Here is a 22,338-nt window from a genome sequence, read left to right on the forward strand (position 1 = left end):
ATGTAAATTGGAAATGTTTGAGCAGGTACTTCATGCTGATTCGATTTTTTCTCCAGTGGCAGAAACAAGCATCCATACACAGGATTTTAGGACTTTAACCCCACTTTCCCAGGTGAATCCCTCTGTAATTCATTGCACTACTCCAAGTCTCAATTTTTGTATCTTCACCAGTGTTGGTCAAGTTACTTGAAAAAAGTAATCAGTAACTAATTACTGATTACTTCCCCAAAAAGTAATCCCGTTACTTTTCTAATTACTTATTTTCAAAAGTAATTAATTACTTAGTTACTTAGTTACTTTTTAAAAACACGATTTACAACCTGAATAGGTAATAAAGCGATAGATCTTTCAGCCCAATTCTACTTTTTCTGCATAATCCATCATACAAAATGTGATCAAATGGAAAAGTCTCTTTTTAAAACTTGTTTTATTAGTTTTAATCTTTTAACTTCATGCATCAAGCAAAAATTTAATTATATGCAACATTCTCTGACTGGAAGAAATTTGTTTAACATTTAAACCTATTTCCTGCACATTCCAGCACAGCAGAAAATAAATAAAATCAAAGACTCAGCGGTCCTGTTGCTCTATTTTCACCTGTATAGCAGGCGGATGTTTGCCCTGGTGCAGGTGTGCCGCAGCGGTCAGTGGAAGAATCCGCGAGTTTGTGAATTTCCCATTTCCCATTCCGTGGAAGCGCACTCGGTGCTTGCTTGGAAGTTAAGGGGGGTTTTTTCGCAGTGAACAGCGGACGCTAATGTTTTTGTCACTTTTTACGGAATCAAACTCAAAGTAAGGTCAGTACTTCCACGCTTTAAACGCTCTCCGCACTCGATATATTATCCATTGTTGATGTGCACACAGCTGTTGCCACGAACGTCGCACTCGCTTACGTCATTGTCATGAGACACTTGCAAAAAAATCACGGTTTTAGTTACGCAGTAACGCAGCGTGCTTACGGGAAAGTAACAGTAATCTAATTACCCTTTTTGCAGTAGTAATCCCTTACCCTACTCGTTACTTGAAAAAAGTAATCGGATTACAGTAACGCGTTACTGCCCATTCCTGATCTTCACTCATTTTACTTTTTTCTGCATGTGGAGTGAGGTGACCTGTTAGTTCGGGAGCCCTGTTTGCTGTATGATAAGAGTTACACTTCACGATCTTTGGACTGAGGCACAAAACTAGAGACATATTAATGCTATTGGTACTTTGGTAAAATTAAAATAAAGACAACAACAGACACAATGTTGATCTATTTTTTTAAGCTACTTCAGCTAAATAAACCAATAACTTGCCCCTCCAAGGCATCGCTAATTTGGCCTAAAATGATACTTCTTTAATTTTTCTTTTGGGCCAAACAGTAATCCCGGAGCAGCTGGTCAACGCTTTGTCCAAATTCAAACCAAACATGGATATTATTTATAAGACCGACTGCTGTATCCCAGTTCATGAGTGTGAATTTGCTTCGAACTCCTGCCATCTCAATAATCTCTCGCCTGAAACCTCTGTGTTCTCTGTTTCACCAGTCTGTGATTCCTCCCCTCTCCTGCATCCACTGCCTAACTCCTCTGCCACGTGCCCCGAAACCTGTCCCTGGAAGTAAATCAGCATCAGGCGCTCTCTTAACTGAGTGTGTCGCCGAGAACATAAAGTGTGGACGCCCTCCAGGCTCTCGTGTTGCTCTCTTATGTCACCAGATCTCTGAGTGAGCCCCTCGTCCTCCCTCCTCTTTGGTCCAAGGAGAGAAAGAGCCACTTCCTCCTCAGAAGATCTGTTTGGACTTTGCAGTGAAGCCACATAAACACACTCACACACAACCAAGATCTGGTTGTGATTTGTTTACAGAGGCGACTCCACTCTTGCATTAGATTTATGGCATCAATTAATAGCTCAGTAGCAGCTACTGCTCTGCTTGTATTACACTTTCAAATCTCCATGACTTATGATTTGATGCATCTTCTTAGGGAGCGTGTCAGCTTGTTTACAACAAATGTAAATTTGATTAAGTCAGAACGGGCAGTGATGCTCTCAGATAACTACAGGATAGTCCATCAGCTCCTCAATCACACAGGGGGACGCCTTCACTTCGAAGAGAAGCGCTGTTCACACTTACAGTCTTATTTTAAAATGTAATCAAGATGCCTGGGATTTTCAGCATAACGGGGCTGTAACACTGAGGTGGCATTTTTATTAAGCAGTTTTCCCTGTGAAAGTAAGAAAGTGCACTTTCCCTCATGAAGATGACCTCCTCTGTGATTTTAGTGGCGATTTTTGACGACTTTTAGCTGATTTAACCACCATTTGAATAGTTTCTGGGTTTTCCTAAGGGTGGCTGCATAGGCAGAGGACACCCTCACTAACTGATGGAAACCCAGTCATCCTGTTCAATAAGCAGGCCTGAAATAAGACAAAAAACAATAAGAAAAGAGCTTAAAGGGTTATCCCAGACTGATCAATAGTTTCTGAACAGTGCATAATCAATTAATTACATCATGATTTTGCCTTCATGTTAAAAAAACAAAGGAAGATATTATAATGAAAAAGTGTAGTGAAGCAAAAAAGTGGGGAAAAATAAATAAATAAATAAATAACCTATAGAACTGCTTTCTAATTCCCAGTTAATAACAAAGAAATGTTTATCAAATTACTGCTGTTATCATTTTCTTTAATGAGTATGAAGACTTTAAATATTATATCTTAATTTGTGTTTTTTCTACCAGAAGAAGAGAAGAATTTTCTGAATGGACCTCGGAGCTGTGACTTCAGCTCACGCTGCAACAAACAGAAAATGCTTATGCTAATGAGACAATGAGCACATGTGCCCATTGTGTGCCCCCGTGCTCAGCGGTGCATCACCCCGTTGGAGCAGTTTGACATTCTTGGAGCTTGGGAGTATATTTAACCCTGTGGCTCCCCTGCCAGGATGGCCCCTCCATATACGGCCCTGAGCGCGGGCAGGCCGAGAATGTCTGTGTGCAAAGGGTTGGAGGAACGGCGGCGATGACAGGGTGATGGATGAGATTTGAGCAAAGATGGAGGGAGCCTGCTGTGAAGGAGCCGAGAAGGAGAGTGAGGACAACAGAGCACGGCGATGTACAGAGTTTAACACTCTCTGCTCATTTTTTATTGAATACCTGTGGCAGACTCATTGTTTCTGCAGAAACAGAGAGAAAGCCAATACACTGAAGAGTCCTGCTATATTTTTATTTAATAAAAAATAATAGAATGCACAGACCGCACATTACATGCACTCCCTTAACTATTAAACAAAGACAATCCTGAAAAATGTGTGAAAGAAGCTGTTTGAAGGATGGATGCACACTGTGATACACAAAATACCCCCCAAATGTAACAACAGCCGTGTGAGAGAAGGTATAAATGTGACCTTGCAGACACAAGTGTCAACTTTTCTGAGCATGTCACAGTATGTTCAAGTGTGAGTGTGAGGCAGGCAGACAGACAGACGGACAGACAGAGTGTATGGTATGCACTGGACAAGTGTGCGCACCAAGATGCAATTGCGAGTGCACAAACAAGCGTGTGTGTATTTGTGTGTGTGTGACAGGTGTTTAGCTGGAATGGTGCTAAGCTTTAAGTACTCTCCCAACCCAAGCCCTATTCCTGGTGTACACAGACACACAGCCACAAAGACACAGACACAGGCACACACACTCTATTAAACTATTCATCAGTTGCACATTATTTTAACTATCCCTGGAAAACAGTCCAGTATGTATAGTATTTTTGCTGAGCTTTGTCTTGTAATATTTAACGATAATAAGCTGTTTATAATCCAACTAATAAGATGAAGCTTCTCTCTCTCAATCATCCAAGTCAGCTAATACAAATGGGACAATTTAAGTTTACAATTACTCTCTGATTTTTTATTACCGCACACTGGCGACCATTTTTATGGACCAATATTTCTTGAATGTCTCACAGAAATTCTTCAAATTTGGCATAAAGGATGAACTTCTTAAGTCACCATCGCCTTATCAATCAGGTTTCGGAGACAACTCAATAATTCATACAGTAGTTATGAAAAAAGATCAGAGATGTGAAAAACTAAGCGCACCCTTACTGTTTCCATGGGAATTAAGAGGGTCAGGGACAGCCAGGTGCTGCTAATCAAATGCACCTGATTAACTGATCATCAGGAAAAGCAGCAGTTTTGGAGAATTCAGGTGTGTTTTAACAAAATTTCAAGGAGGAAAAACATCAGCAATGATCTTGAGAACAGCAGATTTGGCTGCACATTAATCTGGGATGGATTATAAAGCCACTTGTAAATAAACTGAACAACAGTACAATTAGAAAAACACTGAACAAGTATGGCTTGTTAGGAAGCGTTGACAGAAGAAAGCCTCTTCTCTCTAAAGAGAACATAGGGGCTCAGTTTAGGTTAGGATTTGGGTTTGTTATTTAGCTACAGGATCTTGCAGTCATTGAGTCAACCGTGAACTTCTCTGTATCCCAAAGTATTCTAGAATCAAATGTGAGGATATCTGTCCGACAGCTAAACTTACTTGTTTATGCCTCACACCCCTCTTGGGATATAAGCAGTCGACAGAAGTCCTCCAAAGTGCTCGGTCTTGAGCCATGACCTTAATCTGAGGCCAAGTGTATCCCAATTTCTCGGTATCCTTTTGGTGGTCTCTCCACTGTGTATGCTTTGGCCTGCCTCCATGGCCCGTTTCCATGTCAGGGTTTGTCTGGTAATGTTGTTGCCTGGTTCCTCAGCTTATGTCCTATCCTTTGCCATCTACTTCTGTTTATCTCTTCCACCACAGGTTGTTTTGGTTTTCCCAGAGGTTGTGATTGCAAATCTTGTACATTTTTCTTAGGCAGATATCAATGATCTTAGAGATTCTGCACCACAGAGCAACACTGAGTTCACATTGGAGCTGAAGATTTTCCTCTTGGTGTGTTGCCGACAGCTAAAGCTTGACTAAAATTGTGCTGTGCATCAGGCTAATGACCCAAAGCACAGCAGCAAATTTATGGCAGAATGGCTGAAAAATAAAAGAATCAGGCTGTTGCAACTGCCCGTCAACCTGACTGAAATGCTGTGGTACGACAATTAGAACCATTGCCTGCAAACCTCACTGATATGAAGTAATGCTGGGAAGCAGAGTGGACCAACATTCCTCCACAATGATGTGAGAATTTATGCATGGGTTGGTACTTTTCCACTTTTCTTTACTCTATTTGAGCTCTCAAAGCACTTCCTTGCTACAAGCTTCATTCACCCACACATTTATACAAGAGCCTTTTTCTATGCCTAAGCACTTTTAACATAAAATTCACATACTCCACTCTGTGCTTTGGTAACTCGGGGTTCTGTATCTTGTCCAAGGAGAGGAGCCAGACACGAGTGAACTTAGGATTGGTAGACGACCTGCTCTACCTCCTGAGCTACATCCACATAGAAATGATTACCTTGAGGCAGTGCTTTTCTGTGCAGTTTCAGGAGGATACAGCGTCAAACATTAAAAGAGATCTGGACAAGTCTATCTGCATGTCACTTGTCTACTACTTTCATACAGCTCAAAGAAATTAAAAGACAGCCAACAAATTAAATCAGAACTTTCTCACACGTGGTTTGTTGTCAGCGGTGAACTGCAGCTTATTTACTGTACATGCAGTCAGCATCGGGGAATAGCTGACTGCGGGATCACTGTATGTCGATGCCGAGGCCTCTAAATCACCTGCAGTATGCGTGGAGCTCAATTACTGCACTGGTGATCGAACCAAAAGAGCCCGGTGATGAAAGATGAGCCAAGTAAATAATATGAGCTCTGGAACAGCTTACTGAGGGAGCTCATGATGAACAAAATAATAATAATAATAATAACACACATGCCATATTTAAGCATTTTGCAAAATAACTTTTGTTTTTAAAAAGTGAAACAGGTTATAGGGTCGTTAATAATCTGCATTATTAACGATGTAATTGACAGTGCAAGGGGTCACCACTACAAAGGACTGCAAAAATAGTTAGCTGAACAGCAGATCCCATTTCTCCAGAGCCAGTTGACAACACTTCCTATTAATAGTGAGGATTGTCCTTGGGTATTTTTATAAAAGGAGTGTGAGTGTGCGTGCATGAGGAAAGTAAGGCAGAAGGGGATGAGGCTTTCTCGGAGAAGACAGATAGGAAAAAGCTCGTATTACAGCAGCCTTACGCACTGCTCTGCTAATGCGTCAGACTTCGCTCATCCCAAAACGTCCTCCTCCTCCTCCATCTTCCTCCACACAGCTAATGTCACTTATTCCATGTAGCTTAGATTTTATCTGTAATTTTCTCCACTGTACTCTCTCTTAAACACACACTAAATCCTAGTCTATTTTTAGTGCGCTGTGGGGTTTGAAGGTAGGGTTGTGTTGACCCCTTGTCTCACCCCAGCTCCAGGCCTTACAAGGACCCTCTGGAGGACACGGTTGTCTAGCAACCAGCCTGTGTTTGCACCTAAGCTGTGAAGGTCCACCGCTCAACCCACACCTGCCCTTCATCATCTTAATTATCGCTACCCCCCATTCGTCTTCATATCATCGTCGTTATCTTTATCGCAGTGTGCTAATACAGGAAGAGCGGCGTAAAAGATGTGCTATTATTTCTCCGGTTGTTGTGCGGAAATCGGAGAGTTTACAGTTGGCAGCTGGTTTGTAATGATCGCCCGAGGCGCTTAAACATTTTACGCGCCTGCTGTAAAGATGCATGTAGTGCTCTCTGGTGAAATTAAAATGTGCATCTGGCTGTGAAAAAGGCAGCATCACGAGAAGAGGGTAAATTCTCCCGAACACACTGCCCAGCTCAAAGTACTGCACAAGTACTGCACAATAAACCTCCATGCTCACATCACACGTAAGATGCTGCAAATTTTCGTATTAACAAATATTGTCGATACCAACCGATACTTTTAACCTGTGCTAATGTAAAGTAGAGCAGTGTGTCATGATTTATGAGATGAATCATCGTCACTTTGCAAATTCTGAACACATTTAATTAACCACTAAGTCACTGTGCTTTTTATTTTCCGTAATAATTTATTAACACAATAAAACACACCTCTCAGCTTTTTTTGGAGGGATTTGTGAACTTTGGGTCTGCTTCTGTTGTTTAAATGTCCTGTACACTATAAATAAAATAGACCTGACAGTCAACACAAAAAGCTTCAGACATTTTCTAGTGCATGTCTGAAGTATATTTTTTTCCATTTCCACAAAAAAACCCCATAATTAACACAATTGTGCGATTGTAGCTCAAGAGTTGGGAATTTGCCTTGTAATTGGGAGGTTGCCGGTTCGAGCCCCGGCTTGGACAGTCTCGGTTGTTGTGTCCTTGGGCAAGACACTTCACCCGTTGCCTACTGGTGGTGGTCAGAGGGCCCGGTGACGCCAGTGTCCAGCAGCCTCGCCTCTGTCAGTGCGCCCCAGGGTGGCTGTGGCTACAATGTAGCTTACCATCACCAGTGTGTGAATGTGTGGATGACTGAATGTGTAAAGCGCTTTGGGGTCCTTAGGGACTAGTAAAGCGCTATACAAATACAGGCCATTTACGACTCACTGGGAAACACACTGAACTATGGGGACAGAAAAAAGTATCAATCCTGTTGCACAAGTACTGATCTGATACCAGACTTGATATCAATGCTATTGATATTTGGATCTATCCTCCCACCTTTAATGCATGCACTAACCTCAAGACAACATGAGCACCAACAGTTTACGCAGCCTCCAGGTGCTGGATGGTAAAATATAAAACATGGATTATAGGAGTGCGGCACACTCAGTTCTTCTTTCCTAGTCCTTGGACTCAATCAGAAGTAACAAAAGACAAGTTATTTATCCGACTCTGTGCTATTTAGGAACTGAGTGTCTGTGTTTCAGTGCTTCTGCTGCATCTTTGGACAGAGGTGGCAAAAGTACACACGGGTGTCAATTAGGTACAAGTACAGATACTCTAGAAAGGCTGTCTGTACATGGATTCAGTACTCTATCAAATAAAGGTGAAATTCCTTTAAACAATTACCGCAGCAAAAGTTGAAGTAGAGATTTGACTTTCTTACTCAAGTAAAAATGAAAAAGTAAAACCTCTGAAATGTACTCAAAGTAAAAAAGTAGCCCTTTGGAGGAGATTCTTACCAACTATTTTGTACAAAGCTCACTAAAACTCACTGTTAATGTAAATATAAAACGAGACTAAAAGAATAGAAACTATTTCAACTTCCATTCTGATTCTAATGAATACACTCAGCTTCCAACATGGTTATATAGAATACCAGCAGAGGAAAACAAAGGCAGCTAAAAAACAACAACACAAAATAAAAACAGCTCAATTTGCTGTTGCATAAGTTATAGATGGGTGAATTAAAGAGGGTTTTTTTCAGGTGGGGGTCCCACAGCAGCATTAACAGTCCTGAATGTTCATTTTGACTACAGCAGAAAGCTTCTGGTGCCAAAAATCAGTTTTATAACTATTATAAACTTAGTACAGTTTAGCATTAGTAAGAAAAATCCACTGTTTTTGTTGAGAGTGCTATAAAAGATTTGTTTTAACATAAACGTTAAGACTAGAAACTGCTTACACGTGTAACTGCTTACCATTTAATATATTATCCTTTGTTTGTTTAATTGACACATACACCAGTCTATGTGCTAATGCTAAGTTAAGCACCTGCTGGCTGCAGTTTCATACAGCGCTATAACTGTCCTCCACTCTCAACACTCACAAATAAAGCGCTCTCTTATTACGATTAGTGTAAACTTTAGCATCAGAGTGGATATCAGATGTCCTTAAATTTAAATTCCTAGTTTTTGTTTTGCACAATAAAGCTATTTAGTTGCCCCCAAAGGTTAAAGAGTTCTTTAATAAAAAGTTTCACAGACATTATGTGGTTACTCAAAGTATTTCTAGTTTATACGAGCAGAATTCATACTGTTGCTGTAACAATCACCCTGCTGTTTAATCTTAATAGGCAATTATAACAAACATCATTATTATTATTATGTATCCTTACCGAGTCATCATTTTACCTAATTTCACCCTCCATCAGTGTCATGAAGTCCAATTAGGTTAATTGAACCCTAGAGACAGAAAGTGTACAGCTCGGGGTGTGACAGTGAGATGTGATAATGATGGTGGGGTTATAAAGGAAGAGCAGAAAGGTCGAGGCCATTAGTAAGAGACAGCTGCTGGAGACACGGTGACATGATGGAGGATAGACGAGTGGCTCGGACACCACTCTGCTGTCCTGACTTGTAGGCTATAATACTTAAATTGACAGTTGGAGAGCAAAAGGTAGTAACCGATGAGCAAAACATGGCATCAAAAATCTCAGAAAACTTTATCTGAGGAAATGAGGACACTGAAAGCATCACGCTTATATTTAAAATTGTGTTTTATTTTATTTATGTATTTTTAAAATATGAGTCTTTCTGATTAAACGCCAAGGTTTGTTTATTCACATTGTACACATGCAATTTTATCTCTACCAGAGTGTACATTTTTATGCAGATGACACTATTTTATATGCTGCTAAACTCTTCCATTGATCTGGCTGCTGGGGTTTAAGTATTATATAAACTGTTTACAAGTTATAGATATTTTACACACAATTTTACAAACACTCTGGTTCCTAGAGTATTTAAAAGTAGAATGGGAGGGAGAGCCTTCAGTTTTCAGGCCCCTCTTCTGTGGAACCAGCTTCCAGTTTGGATTCAGGAGACAGACACTATCTCTACTTTCAAGATTAGGCTTAAAACTTTCCTTTTTGCTAAAGCATATAGTTAGGGCTGGACCAGGTGACCCTGAACCCTACCTTAGTAATGCTGCAATAGGTGCAGGCTGTTGGGGGATTCCCATGATGCATTGAGTTTTTTCTTCTTCAGTCACCTTTCTCACTCACTATGTGTTAATAGACCTCTCTGCACTGAATCATACTTGTTATTAAACTCTGGCTCTCTTCCACAGCATGTCTGTTGTCCTGTTTTCCTTCTCTCACCCCAACTGGTTGCGGCAGATGGCCCCGCCCCTCCCTGAGCCTGGTTCTGCTGGAAGTTTCTTCCTGTTAAAAGGGAGTTTTTCCTTCTCACCATCGCCAAAGTGCTTGCTCATAGAGGGTCATATGATTATAGGGTCTACCTTACAATATAAAGTGCCTTGAGGCGAGTGTTGTTGTTCAACGCTCCTACTTTTTAATAAGAGCTCATCATTAGACTGAAAAAAAAAAACCCAAAATAAAATGAACACTTAAATTGAGAAGGGAGAAAATTCTTTCAGCAAATGAAAACGAAACCAAGACGATCTTTTACCAGATGATGTGGAGGGGAAAGTAGAAGAGAAACGGCTGATTTAAAGTATATGAACATGGTGGAGGCAACGTTGTGGCTGACACACACACACACACACACACACACACACACACACACACACACACACACACAGTGTATAGTACTTTTATTTATTCTCAAAGACCAGGATAACGCTGCGATGATCGACGCATTACAGAATAGAAATCTCTTACTGCTTACACAAACTACAAAAACTCTTCATATAATTCAGTCATTAAAATGATAGCCTTTATCAATACTGGACAAATGCATATAGTCTAAAAGACACGCAGCCACTCCCTCTTATGAACATCATCCAAACCCTACACAATTATAGCTCTTAACACAGAAATAAGTAAAAAAAAAAAAAAAAAAAAAAAAACAACTCACAATTTCTAATTTCCAATAAAAATATTCAGTATGCTAAAAATGTGAACTGTGTGAGCAGTCATTCACAGTAACAATAATGGTTATAAGGGTGGTATAAGTTACACTAATAATATGCTGGAGTTCACATTTTATAAAAGAGAACGCAGGTATGGTCGAGTGGCAGGACGACACTGTTGCAACAAAGGGTTAAAGTTGAGACCACGTTCGTTACAGTGCGGGATTTAAGTCATATGCGTAAAAAATATACATGATATATGATATATGTACATATATTATAATAGAACACACTTTAAAATACAGCAATTTCCAGTTTTAAAAGGCATCAGTAAGCATTTCCCAAAATGTAAGAAATAATTAGAGAAGACAGAGCTCTATGGTGATATCCGATAAAAGAAAAGAAATCCAGTGAAATTAAGGACATGAAAAGCAGTTTAACTCGGTCTACTGCCAGAGGTTTGCTCCCAAAAACAGAGAGAAATGTATTGATTGTCGCGCTGTTTTATCAGAAGACACTTCAGTGTTTTAAACATTAGTATAAACTTTTAAAAGGCCGATAAGGAATCTTAGCCCCCCTCCTTGGATCCACACAAGCTCAAATAACCCACACCCGCATACACACATGGCCATGGTCGCACACATGCAGTTCTCTCTCATTGGCATATGCACTTTTCTTTTTAGTAGGACATTTTATAGCATAATATCTGGGTTATAATAGCATGAAGAGCATAATAAAAGGAATAATTTACCCAAAGGCTGGAACTTTTCTTTAAGATAATAATAATTATTAAAAAAAATCTGTCTGATTGCTTTGTGTGTGTGTGTGTGTGTGTGTCTCAGGTGAGGTGATGTGCCCTATAGGTTGCTGAAGAGTTCGTTTTTCTTGGTCCAGTCCATGGGCGGGGCTCTCTTGTTGGAGCGTTTCCGGTGGGCGAGCTCTTTGACCTGCTGCAGCGTCAGGTTGAGAGCCGGGATGGCGTCTGTGATTGTTCCCTGTTGAAAGAAAAGCAAGCGAGTAAGAAAACCAGGGAAACTCTAACAAGAGTGAGTGCTGCACTCTGTGCTGTCCTGTGTGGCATTACCTCAGGCGGGGTGTTTGCGGGCGGGGTTGTGAGCGAGGCGTTAGACGAGGCGTTGGACGGGGAGGGGCTGACGGACACCTTCGAGTCCCTCGTCGCTTCTTTTGCCACGCTGCCGTTCACCTGCAAACACAAACGCCAGTGAGCATCACTGATGAAGATTTGTAAAATTCCAACTTTTACCCAACATTCCTGTCAATACCAAACCTCACCACTAGGAGGCAGCATTGGATTAGAGTTATTTCTTCCCTTATTAAGAAAAAAGGTACTTTCCGCCTATGAATGACAAACAGGTTGCAGCTTTTTCAAGAAGATTTTCACACATTAAAAATACATTTAGTAAAAACAACTAAATACACTTCACAGCTCTGAGGTCAATTCTTACTGTTAAATGTGTTCGATTTAGTGACACATGAGATGCTTTTAATACTTCTGGAAATATCTGAGGGCAAAAAATGTTATCTAATCAGTAAAATCTCAAAGTGAATCTTTGTTTTGATAAGAGTGGTGACAGGTGAAACCTGAGAAATTCTTCCTGGTTAAAACTTTCAACATTCCCTCATTTTTCCAGCAGCGTGCATGAGTTTTAAACCCTAACCCTTGCTGCAGCATAACAGGAAGAATCAGCACTAAGCCTGTAAATCCTGACTGCATTTTTGCTCTACAGGCCACTAAAAATACCCTTCACCTCCGTGACGATTTCTCTCTGACCTCTTGCTCCCACCACCCCCCTCCCTCTCAGCTCTTCGACCTTTTGTTACGCAACAATACGTGGAACATGCAACTTCACCGCAGCACATGTAGATCCTGACTGGAAGTCCAGGGTCGGGCTTCACTTTGAACGTTTTTGGAAAAAGGCCCAAAGTGAAAGGCTGCTGCTTTTAAACACAGTAGCTTCTTTCAGTTTGTGCTCTTCATCCGAGCCCGGCTATTATCTCAAGTCATCGCCTGATTTACATAAAAGTCTAAGGTATTCACACGGGAACGAAAGACTCGGTTACTTGAGAGGCCCTCAGAAAGCATTCCTGTGACGCAGCTACACACACGCGCACACACACATGCACACACACACACACACACACACACACACACACACACACACACACACACAGTGGAATTTCAAAGGAATAGTTTGATATTTTCCTAAATTTACTGGAATACTGAAACCACTCATTACACAGCGCCAAATGGCAGCAGCAGTCACCTCAAGGTGCTTTTCTCTGTATTATTGTAGGATCTTTACCTTACAATGAAAAGCCCAACAATCAGACAACCGTTTTGAGCAAACACCTGGCAACAGTAGGAAGGAAGAACTCCCTTTTTAAAAAGGAGGAAGCCAGAACCAGGCTCAGTGAGGGGCAGCCATCTTCACGACCAGTTGGGGCAGATGGGATGTTGACAGGACAAAAGAAATGATGTGAAAAGGAGCCAGAGATAGTAGTTCAGTAAAGCAAGTCACTGATTAGCTTAGCTTAGCATAAAGACTGAAATCGGGGAAAAAACAGCTATCCCGATCTACAGCTGGCAGATCTGGTTTCCTTTAGCGAGAGTTGGGTTAAATGTCTCAACCTAGCAGCAAATAAAGCTAATGCCAGAGGTGAAGCTGGTGGCACCACCCGCTGCAGCGTTTACCCAGAGAGGTTGTCTATGAAGTGAGTGTAGTTGGTCTGTTGAGCTTAAAACCAGTTTTCAGTGGCTGTAGCAGAAAGACTGGCTCCAAAGAGAATGTTGATAACCCGGCATCTCCAGCAGGGTTTTTTAAGATTTTGTCGAGCTGGCTTGCAAAACCAGGCTTCATAGCGCACGCTCACTCAGATGACACAATGCCCAGTTATCTATGTTTAATAATGTCTTTAATTTCTGACCTTTTAAATATATATAAATATCTGTATAAAATATATAATATAACATATATACGTATATGTACACACACACACACACACACACACACTATAAAATGGTATTTAAGGTGTGTTGATTGCTCCTCATAACATGAAATACCACAATCCACCTTAAAAACAGTTGGTACCTGCTAGCTACGTTCAATGGCACCGTGACTTCAAATTTCCTTTATTACTCCTCATCTTAACCAGTAAAGATAAAAGCAGTCACAAGAGGATTTGAAATTTTTAAACAATAAAAGTTAAAAGACTAAGAACAATGTTCGTGTTTCCTACTTCCCATTTCTTATTCCTTGTGGTGGCGCTTAATTACTTTTGATCCGAGGCCACTCTGTTAAAGATACCATTTATAAAAGACTCAACATTTCCTGTTTCCACTTCAAACTAAAAGCTCTCCAGTATTTCAGTTAACAGAAACTGTGCGCCTGTGTGGAGTTTCAAAGTTCTTCCTCCGCCTGTGTCATGTGTGGGTGGTGTAGATGTTAGAGAGACGTAAGCAGGTACAACAAAGCTGTGTGAGTAAGCAAACGTGGCTTTCGGTGTAAAGCACAGCGTTTTTTCTGCAGTAACAAAGGGAATAACGGATTTCTTGTCTAACTGGGAGTGTGTTGACTGTTGCCTCTCAGCGGCATTACACCCAATCCTCCGGCGGGATTTACAGGAAGCTTAAACATTCTCCACGCCTCAACCCAAAGCGCGTGGGGAAAAAAAATCCTATTGGAGGATTTTTATTTTGTACATTACTCTGTCAAACTTTTGCAAGTAATTTGAAGTTAATGGTGGCTGACTGGGTGGAGTTTTCTACAGGAATTACACACACAATTACAGGAAAGTGCGATTAATAACTCATTTCACCAGCCTATCGGTTCTCGTGTGGCGCAGCACTCCGAAACAAAAGCTGAATGCTGCTTTCCTCGCCTGGCCTTGGCCCGCTGGGTTAAGCAGCACATGAAGAGCAACAGAGCATTTAAAGCAGGAGCACTTCTTGTTCTTGAATCTAAAAAAAGACCTTTCCCTGCTAAAGCAAACCTCTAAGTGTTTCTGGTGGGTCTTACCTTCTCCTCCATCCCTCCGTTAACGATGGGCTCCGGCAGCGGACCTGTCAAAAACAAAATAAAGCAACTATTAATCATCAGCATCAGCTCTCAGGCTCCCTGCCTGCTGGCCTGCCACTGTCATGATACCTTCTGTCCTCCACTTTCCTAGATCAAGAGTTCCTCTTAAGCTCAACTTTCATCTCGCCAGCACCTGCTCTAGATCATCTATAATTCACCAGTGGGCCATCTCTTCTATGTGATGGTCCTCCTCTGATCAGCTATCTTTCAAAAAGCTGAAGTCAAACATTTTCCCCATGTTTATTCATTTTCCCCACAAACAAGATTCAAACCACATTCCCATCTCTCACCCTTACCTTCGATCCCTCTGTTTCTCTGCACAGCCAAGAATTGCCTTTTTGTTATTGTAGCTTCTATCAGCTGCTCCTTCAGAGCTAATCTGAGATTTGAGCCCTCAGGTCTTTGCTGTGTGTGAGCGTGTTTGCACCCCTGACTCTGAAAGGAGCCTCTCCAAGTCCTAATACAGATCCAGCCCCAGGCTGAGAGGCCACTTGGAGCCGGCACCTTGGAAACCAAACAAAAGGTGCTGGCCAGCGGGGCTACATTGTGTGTGTGTGTGTGTGTGTGTGTGTGTGTGTGTGTGTGTGTGTGTGTGTGTGTGTGTGTGTGTTTGAGTGAGTGTGTGAGTGTGAGAGAGTGTGTGTGCGCTGACACGAAGAGTCTGTGTAGGCAGGTGCCCTCTGAGTGGGCAGCATGTGAAGTGAAGTGCAGGCAGTTACCTGGGAAACACCTCAGTGGAATCTTTCTCCTGTAGAGCGCTATTATTTTAATCCTGCACTAGGTCTGACCACAAAGGTGGAATAAACCAACTATGATTATTTAAGCACTGTGGTTAAATTTCACCTATCTTCCATTTTAATGCCACTTTATGCTTTTACTCAAGTTCATTTTACAAAGAAACTCAAATAATCATGAGACGTTTAATACAAACATCAGGTGCAAAAGAGATTTAAGTAATGAAATAATAATTTAAGTCATTTGTAACATAAATATCAAAGAGTTGATGGTTTCTCCCTCTTAAATTAAAGTTTTCCTTTTTTGCTGTGATGCTCTAAAGTAATCTGAGTATCTTTTGGGTTTTGGACTTTTAGTCAGACTAAACACAATCTGAATTGTACTAAACTAGGCGATGCATATTAATCTCTAGCAGGTTTGTCATATATACCAGCAACAAGATTTGGCAACTCAGGACCTTGGCCCTGACAGCTGACCCCCTCCCCACTGAGCGTGCCCAGGCTTTTGCCATGCCAACAGCCAGTGGCATCATGTTAATATGTGGGATCTCCTGTGGCAGAGTGGCACTCAGACAGACAGCCACAGCCAGCCACAGCCAGCCACAGGACCAGCTGTTGCACCGGGGAGGGACCCCGGGTCACAGGCTATGCTAGGGCTCCCCCTGGGGGCTTGGGTGGGTACACCCAGTCCTGAGGAAAGAAAGTCTTCGAGCAATGCCTTAAGGAATTAGAGGCATCTCTCATGCCTGTAATTACATTTAAATATTATTGCTATTACTCCTCTGATGAAGGAAAAAATGTGCTGACTTTTTTTTTTGGGTGGGGAGGGTCAAACGATCCACTTGTGGTTTATTTAAGTTGCCGTGTAATAGTAAACTTTAGAAGAGAGACTTTAGCATTAAAGCCTTCAGTCTTGTTAGCTTAGGCTGATGTTTTTAGATCGAAAACATGGGAGGAGATATCAGGAAGTGGCTCAGCATCTCTGTCTCTCTGTGATCCTTGGCAAAAGAATAAAGACAAAAAAACGAGCGAAGAGGGAGGAAAAAAAAAAGCGGGGTTTTAATGTGCTGCTGGTTTGGGAAGACAGAACATGTCTGATAAAGCAGCTATTGCACTCATTTGCTCCGCCCCTTCTGTACTGTAAAGCCTCACAATGAGGATGAAATCGTCTTCTCACCAGTCAGGTGCTCAGAGGTGGGGGTGACCCGGCACCTCTTGAAGAAGGCGTCCGTTTCGGGGTCCACCACCAGCAGCTGGGCCTCGTGCCCGCCGGCTTTAATGGCAGCGACGACATCTGAATGCGTCTTACCCTCCACCGACATACTGTTCACCTGAAGAAGACAAAAAGACAAAAATAAAAGAGAGATGAATGAGATATTTAAACTTTGCAGCTCGACTGCAAACCCTTCAAAACACGACAAAAAAAAAAGTCCCCATTGTTGCTTTTCATGGTTGTCCATCTTTATTCCCACACAGAAGTGAACAAACTTCATCACTGTCAGGAATTTTTTTTTTTTCTGAATATTATCGCTTTGTTTCCAAAAGGCTCCAGAACAGGAAATCCTGTGTGTCCACACACAATTGCACACGCACAAACTTTCAGCAGCTTACAAAAGAATCTTCAAACTTTCCATTATCTCTCATATATATGTCCGTATATATTTATAAATCCTATTTACTACGTCACTGTGACAGTTGCCCTTTAAGTCTGGTATAAGTGTCACGTGTCTCCCAGAAGACCAGCTGAGTCCTCTGGTGTAAAATCTCTATGGGAAAGCATGTGAACTATGAAGGGTGTGTGTGTGTGTGTGTGTGTGCGTTTAGGTCACAGGGTGGACCTGCACGTCAAAGCCAGTCCTACAGAGGAAGCCGGACAATAGCTGCTCGGCCAATAACAGCAGTAACAATGGCTGTCGGCTCCTCACAAAGCCCCGGACCTCAGTGGGTGGTGTGGCTGTCTGGGGCACCTCTCAGGGACTGCAAGCCCCTCTAAAGACTCCCATGCAGACCCTGTAGTCCTTTTAATCCTTCTCTACTTTACTGTGTTATAAATTCTATTCACTTTCAAAGGGAGAGAGAGGAGGCGTGCGTCCTTCACATCAGAAGACGATACTTTGCTCTGATAGTGTTTTTAAGTACTGCCCAGAAAGAGTCCGTTCACTCGGACCTTATGTTTTTTCTTGCTTCTCATCAAACTGTATATATATTTTTTTTGCATTTATACTATGCAGATCATACAAAGAGGCCCGTGTCTTCACTAATGAGGCAGACCGACATCAGGCCTCGTTAAAAGCCGATTATTTCAGTGTGAGGCCGTTACAGTCGAGCCCTCTGAAGGACCAAAGACCTCACACGGCGGCTGTTAGTTCACATCATATTCCCCTAAACACACAGTAAACATTTGGAAACGATAACACCGCTTCAGTTTTGAGTGCAGTGTTCACAACACCTCATTTATAGGAATACCGTGCGGTGAGAATGTGGGTACCTCGTGCATAATTCCCAAGCGACATTGTGAATAATTTAGTGTGCACTTATTTTGTCAGGCTATTATTATTTTTGCCTAGGCAGTGCATAAAGGTCTGCTTTTGCCGATCTGATCATTTCTTTTATGCCTTTGCCTGGCTCCTTTACTCCGATTGTTTACAGCTGATAAGATTTTTACATTTCATAAAAATGAATGCAAACAGAATTTCATATGCAGATGATAAATAAGGGTGTGACATCATTCTAATGAGTGGGAAACAGGCTCATGCATGGGTATGCAAATAAAGGTGAGAAAAAAATGATCTGCATGCACTTTTTTGGATTCGTTTTCTGCAGGGTATGGTAGGTTTGGTCAGGGAGAAACCTTAAAAAAATGATGCATGTTAGTATCACGCAAAGTCTGCATGACACTAAAATACACTGATGTGAAAATAATACAGGTAACAGTGCAGTGAATTCACAGCGAGTGAATGCTCTGTGTCCTGCCACCTTCATGATCTGTTCAGGCTCCCTGTCCTAAAAACAAACCAAGTTTTTCCAGCAGTGAGAAAGAAATGACCTCATGCAATCCTGCACACAGGAGAAAGACTGCTTCAGGCCGTGTTTGATGGCCGTGTTCTCCTGACATTTTTGGGATTTTGGGAGTTCACGTGTGAAGGCAGCTTTAGTTTTTTTTTTAGTTAACCAGTCTGTTTATGTAATTGGTTATTTTCCATTCTTGAAACATAGATTCATTTTTGCATACGCTGTAGGCAGTTCGTTTGTGAAATTTCTTCCCTCCTAGATATTTCACGACAAGCTTTAAGTGGTATTACTGCATAGTGGATGTGTTTAGAAACCACAGCAGCTCAGCCTCAAAGTGGCAGACCATGCACAGTTACACTGATAGTGTGTAAAAGGTCAGACATTAACATCAGCACAAAAAACTGTACTGGGAGCTTCACGGCAAGGGTTTCCACGGCTGAGCAGGCAAAGAGGAAAATGATACTTACAAAGATTGCAACACATATGACAAACATTTAAAATACAAATGAGGTAAAAAACTTGAATTATTGAACGTGAACAAAGGACTCCATCTCCAACCAGGCTTTAGGTGAGGCCTGATTACACGCTGCACAATTATTCTCTATTTTTATCCAACTACAAAGAAAAACAGTGGAGGCTGTATGGAGCGGAAGTATGGCAGACTAATCAGGATACAATGCAGGGATATTTTTAGGGAGCTTGAAAGGCTCATAATAAGCTGTTTCTCATGAATAACAAAACACTTTGTAACTATTTGGCACCTCTTTATAAAAATTTTCAGACTTTTTTCAGACTAAAAAAACTAGTCGGATAATATTTTTTGTTCCTAGCAGATAAAAATGTTTCATGTTACTGAGATACAGCCCGCACGCTCTCACTTTACCTCTACTATCCTGTCTTTGGGCAGCAGGCCTGCCCTTTCTGCTGGAGAGTCTTCATCCACAGCTCTGATGTACTGTCCCGGTCGCGCCCGCTCACTGTGCAGGTTGAAGCCATATCCGCTGGTGCCTCGCTGGATCACGCAGAGACGTGGCCGCAGTTCAGCGCGCACCTCTTGCTCCTGGAGGGAGAGACATCGGATGTAAACAACATGCATGTGACATGCACAGGGTATACCAACATGTTTATGAAAATACCTCCACCATGGGTGTCTGTTCAGCAAGAACAAGAGGCACAAAGATCACAGAGAGCTCCAGTGAGTCATTAACCATGAATATAGAGCCCAGGTTGAACATGCAGCTGCCTGCTGCATGCTGGTTTGTTGTCCGCTGTGATTTTGATAATCGAGAGTAAACTACAGCCGCTGTTTGAGCCCACGTGACTCTGTTTGCTCAACAGGAAGGAAAGGGGTCTCGGAGGCATGTGATTGGAGGTCTGCTGGGAAGGTTTTTCGAGAAAAACCGAGAGAGGCAGGGGGGTGGCTCTAAGGAAGGGACCGGTTCCGGTCCACAACCTAACTCATTTCGGGGTCTGCAGGACAATGGAAGCTGGGTGTTGACCTCTGACCGCCTCCCCTCTCTCCCATGTCCTGTCCTGTTTCTGGGATGGCAGGAAGAGTTAGAGCCATATTGTCATTCAGAAAAAAAAAACAAAACTGGAGCTCGGTCCCAGAACCTCCCTTCCGCTGCATGGATGAAGCAGTTTCTTTATTTAGCAAAAGGAGAACTTTAAAGGCTTTGTCATCAAAGAGGTCAAACCAGCGACATACAGGAGCACTGGTCAGGGTAATCTTTGTCACCGTGACCAAATCTGACCCGACACTCCCTCCACATCACAGCGGCTGTGCTGTGCTCCCCCGCCCTAGATCAACTGTACGCTGGAAGACAATGAGCCAGCTCTATAAATAAAAATCAGGTATGAATGACTCGCTTTTCTGCAGGAAGTTCTTGCAGAAGCCTTATTGATTAAAATCCCTTTTAAACATCGCTGAACAGTGGACATGATAATAACCGAGGCAGTCTGACTCAACAGTTCCTCTCATAATAAAACTCCACAGCAGCACCGAATGACTTCACTGCATTATGTAAACCAATTATTCTGAGCCAGCATGCATCCCACCTCCGCCACCCCTACATAAAGCACCTGAAAAAAGATAACATCGATTTTCCAGGTGGGAAACATGTTTCATGTCAAGAGACACATATTTCCTATTAAAACCTAAAGGACAAAAAAAACAGGAACTGAATTCATGTAAATTATATACAAAATAGAGGAATTAAAAAGGAAACTATGAACACTGGTGGCTCCAAAACAAGGAACTTCCACGTCCTAGAAATCATGTGATCTGACAACAGTGCACCGCACAGTGTTCATCAGCACAGGAACTTTGCCCACTTCAGGGAAACAGGCGACGACTCCAACAAAGAGTTAATGCATCCTGTGACAAATGAGTTTTCATTTCAGCACACAAACAGCTGCCTCCTGCGAGCTGTTTGTGTGCTGAAGCAGAAAAAGGTTCATTTCTGCAGAATTATACCATTTATATTACAACATCGCGTCTGCTTTGAAAGCACAGTTTAAACTATTAGGGGAAAATGTTCCCTTTTTATTTCCATCATAACATTAGATGAGAAGATTAAGAGAATCGTGTATGCCTGTGAGCTGTAAGAGTTTATGATCATAAATAGAAACAATTGTAGCTCAAACTCAATATTTACCACCGTCATTCCACGTTAAACTAATAGTGTAAAATCTGTCGACTGGCAGTCAGCCCCAAACACACATATTTATCATTTCCTTTCCACTCCATTAGTAATCGTTTTGTATACACGTTAAAGGATAATGTTCACTTGAATAATGCAAGAAACTGTCCTCCACAGGATGTGTCTACACTAAGCAACCAAGATACAAGATAGCGCAACAAAACAGGATACGTCACACCACACAGAGTAGCAGATACAGAACGACGTCTGAAATGTGAAGGCACTTCTGTAAACTGCACTGCCTGTTCTCATCAGTGATGCAGACTGGCCATCTTTGTCTCTTTCGAGAGCCCCATCGTGCAGCAGAACGTGCACGCTACCGATCAAATGTGCTCCCGATAAGAGCAACAGTTTCATCACGCTGCGAACCACTTACACAAAAAAAATTTCGCGCATTGCGTAACCTTTATCTTCTAGAGTTACACCCAAGCTAAAAGGAAGAGTGAGCCCTCCCTTACAAGTCCTATAAATCTAACAGAGGCATTTAAAAGTAGCGACTAAAGGGAAAATTGGAGACCGTGTCTGAATTGGTGGCTCGGCGTTTCTTATTACTGACCTTCCCTCATTCTGAAATCCTGAATAAGAGAGCTCCATGCACTGTGCTTCTGTGCGGTGGCACAGAGAGGCTTTATCTGTATAAAAAGGCTGACTCTCACCACAAATGTGATTACAAGTTATCATCTACTGGATGTAAGAGCTCTGAGTCTGTGTGATCCACAGTCACTCAGTTCACCATGTGCCATTTAAAAGAAAAAAACCCAAAAGTGGGTGAAAATATCGAGTGTCATTCAGACACATCGAAGCGTCAGATGGGCCTGAATCTCATCATCTGGTGCTCTGGCTGACATTAGCAGTTCCTGCTTAGGGAAGAGAGGGCGAGAGAGTCTCTGGCAGGAACAACAAGGGAGGATTTGTATCAGAGAGGAGTGGAGGGCCGAGGAATCTCCACGCGGGTCTGAAATCTGTGGAATCTGCTGAACACACACAAGCCAGGAGGACAACTGAAGATGCCAAATGTGCATGTGTGCGTGTGTGTGTGTGATTATGCTGCTGCTACGCTTCACTCATATTAC

The 22,338-nt window shown here is 42.0% G+C and overlaps 1 protein-coding gene across 1 annotated transcript in view; it reads right to left on the minus strand.

Moving 5' to 3' along the window:
• Positions 1–10,447: 10,447 nt before the first annotated feature.
• The window catches only part of slc9a3r1b (SLC9A3 regulator 1b), a 28,083-nt gene continuing 16,192 nt past the window's right edge, over positions 10,448–22,338 (minus strand). The window contains exons 2-6 of the mRNA XM_031732617.2: positions 19,447–19,623; positions 16,729–16,882; positions 14,758–14,801; positions 11,805–11,924; positions 10,448–11,715 (exon numbers count right to left, since the gene is read on the minus strand). Coding sequence (XP_031588477.1) covers positions 11,578–11,715; positions 11,805–11,924; positions 14,758–14,801; positions 16,729–16,882; positions 19,447–19,623 — 633 coding nt within the window. The 3' untranslated portion in view covers positions 10,448–11,577. The remainder of the gene's footprint in view (positions 11,716–11,804; positions 11,925–14,757; positions 14,802–16,728; positions 16,883–19,446; positions 19,624–22,338) is intronic.

This window comes from Oreochromis aureus, linkage group 4 (genome assembly GCF_013358895.1).
Source record: "Oreochromis aureus strain Israel breed Guangdong linkage group 4, ZZ_aureus, whole genome shotgun sequence".
Lineage (NCBI taxonomy): Eukaryota > Metazoa > Chordata > Actinopteri > Cichliformes > Cichlidae > Oreochromis > Oreochromis aureus.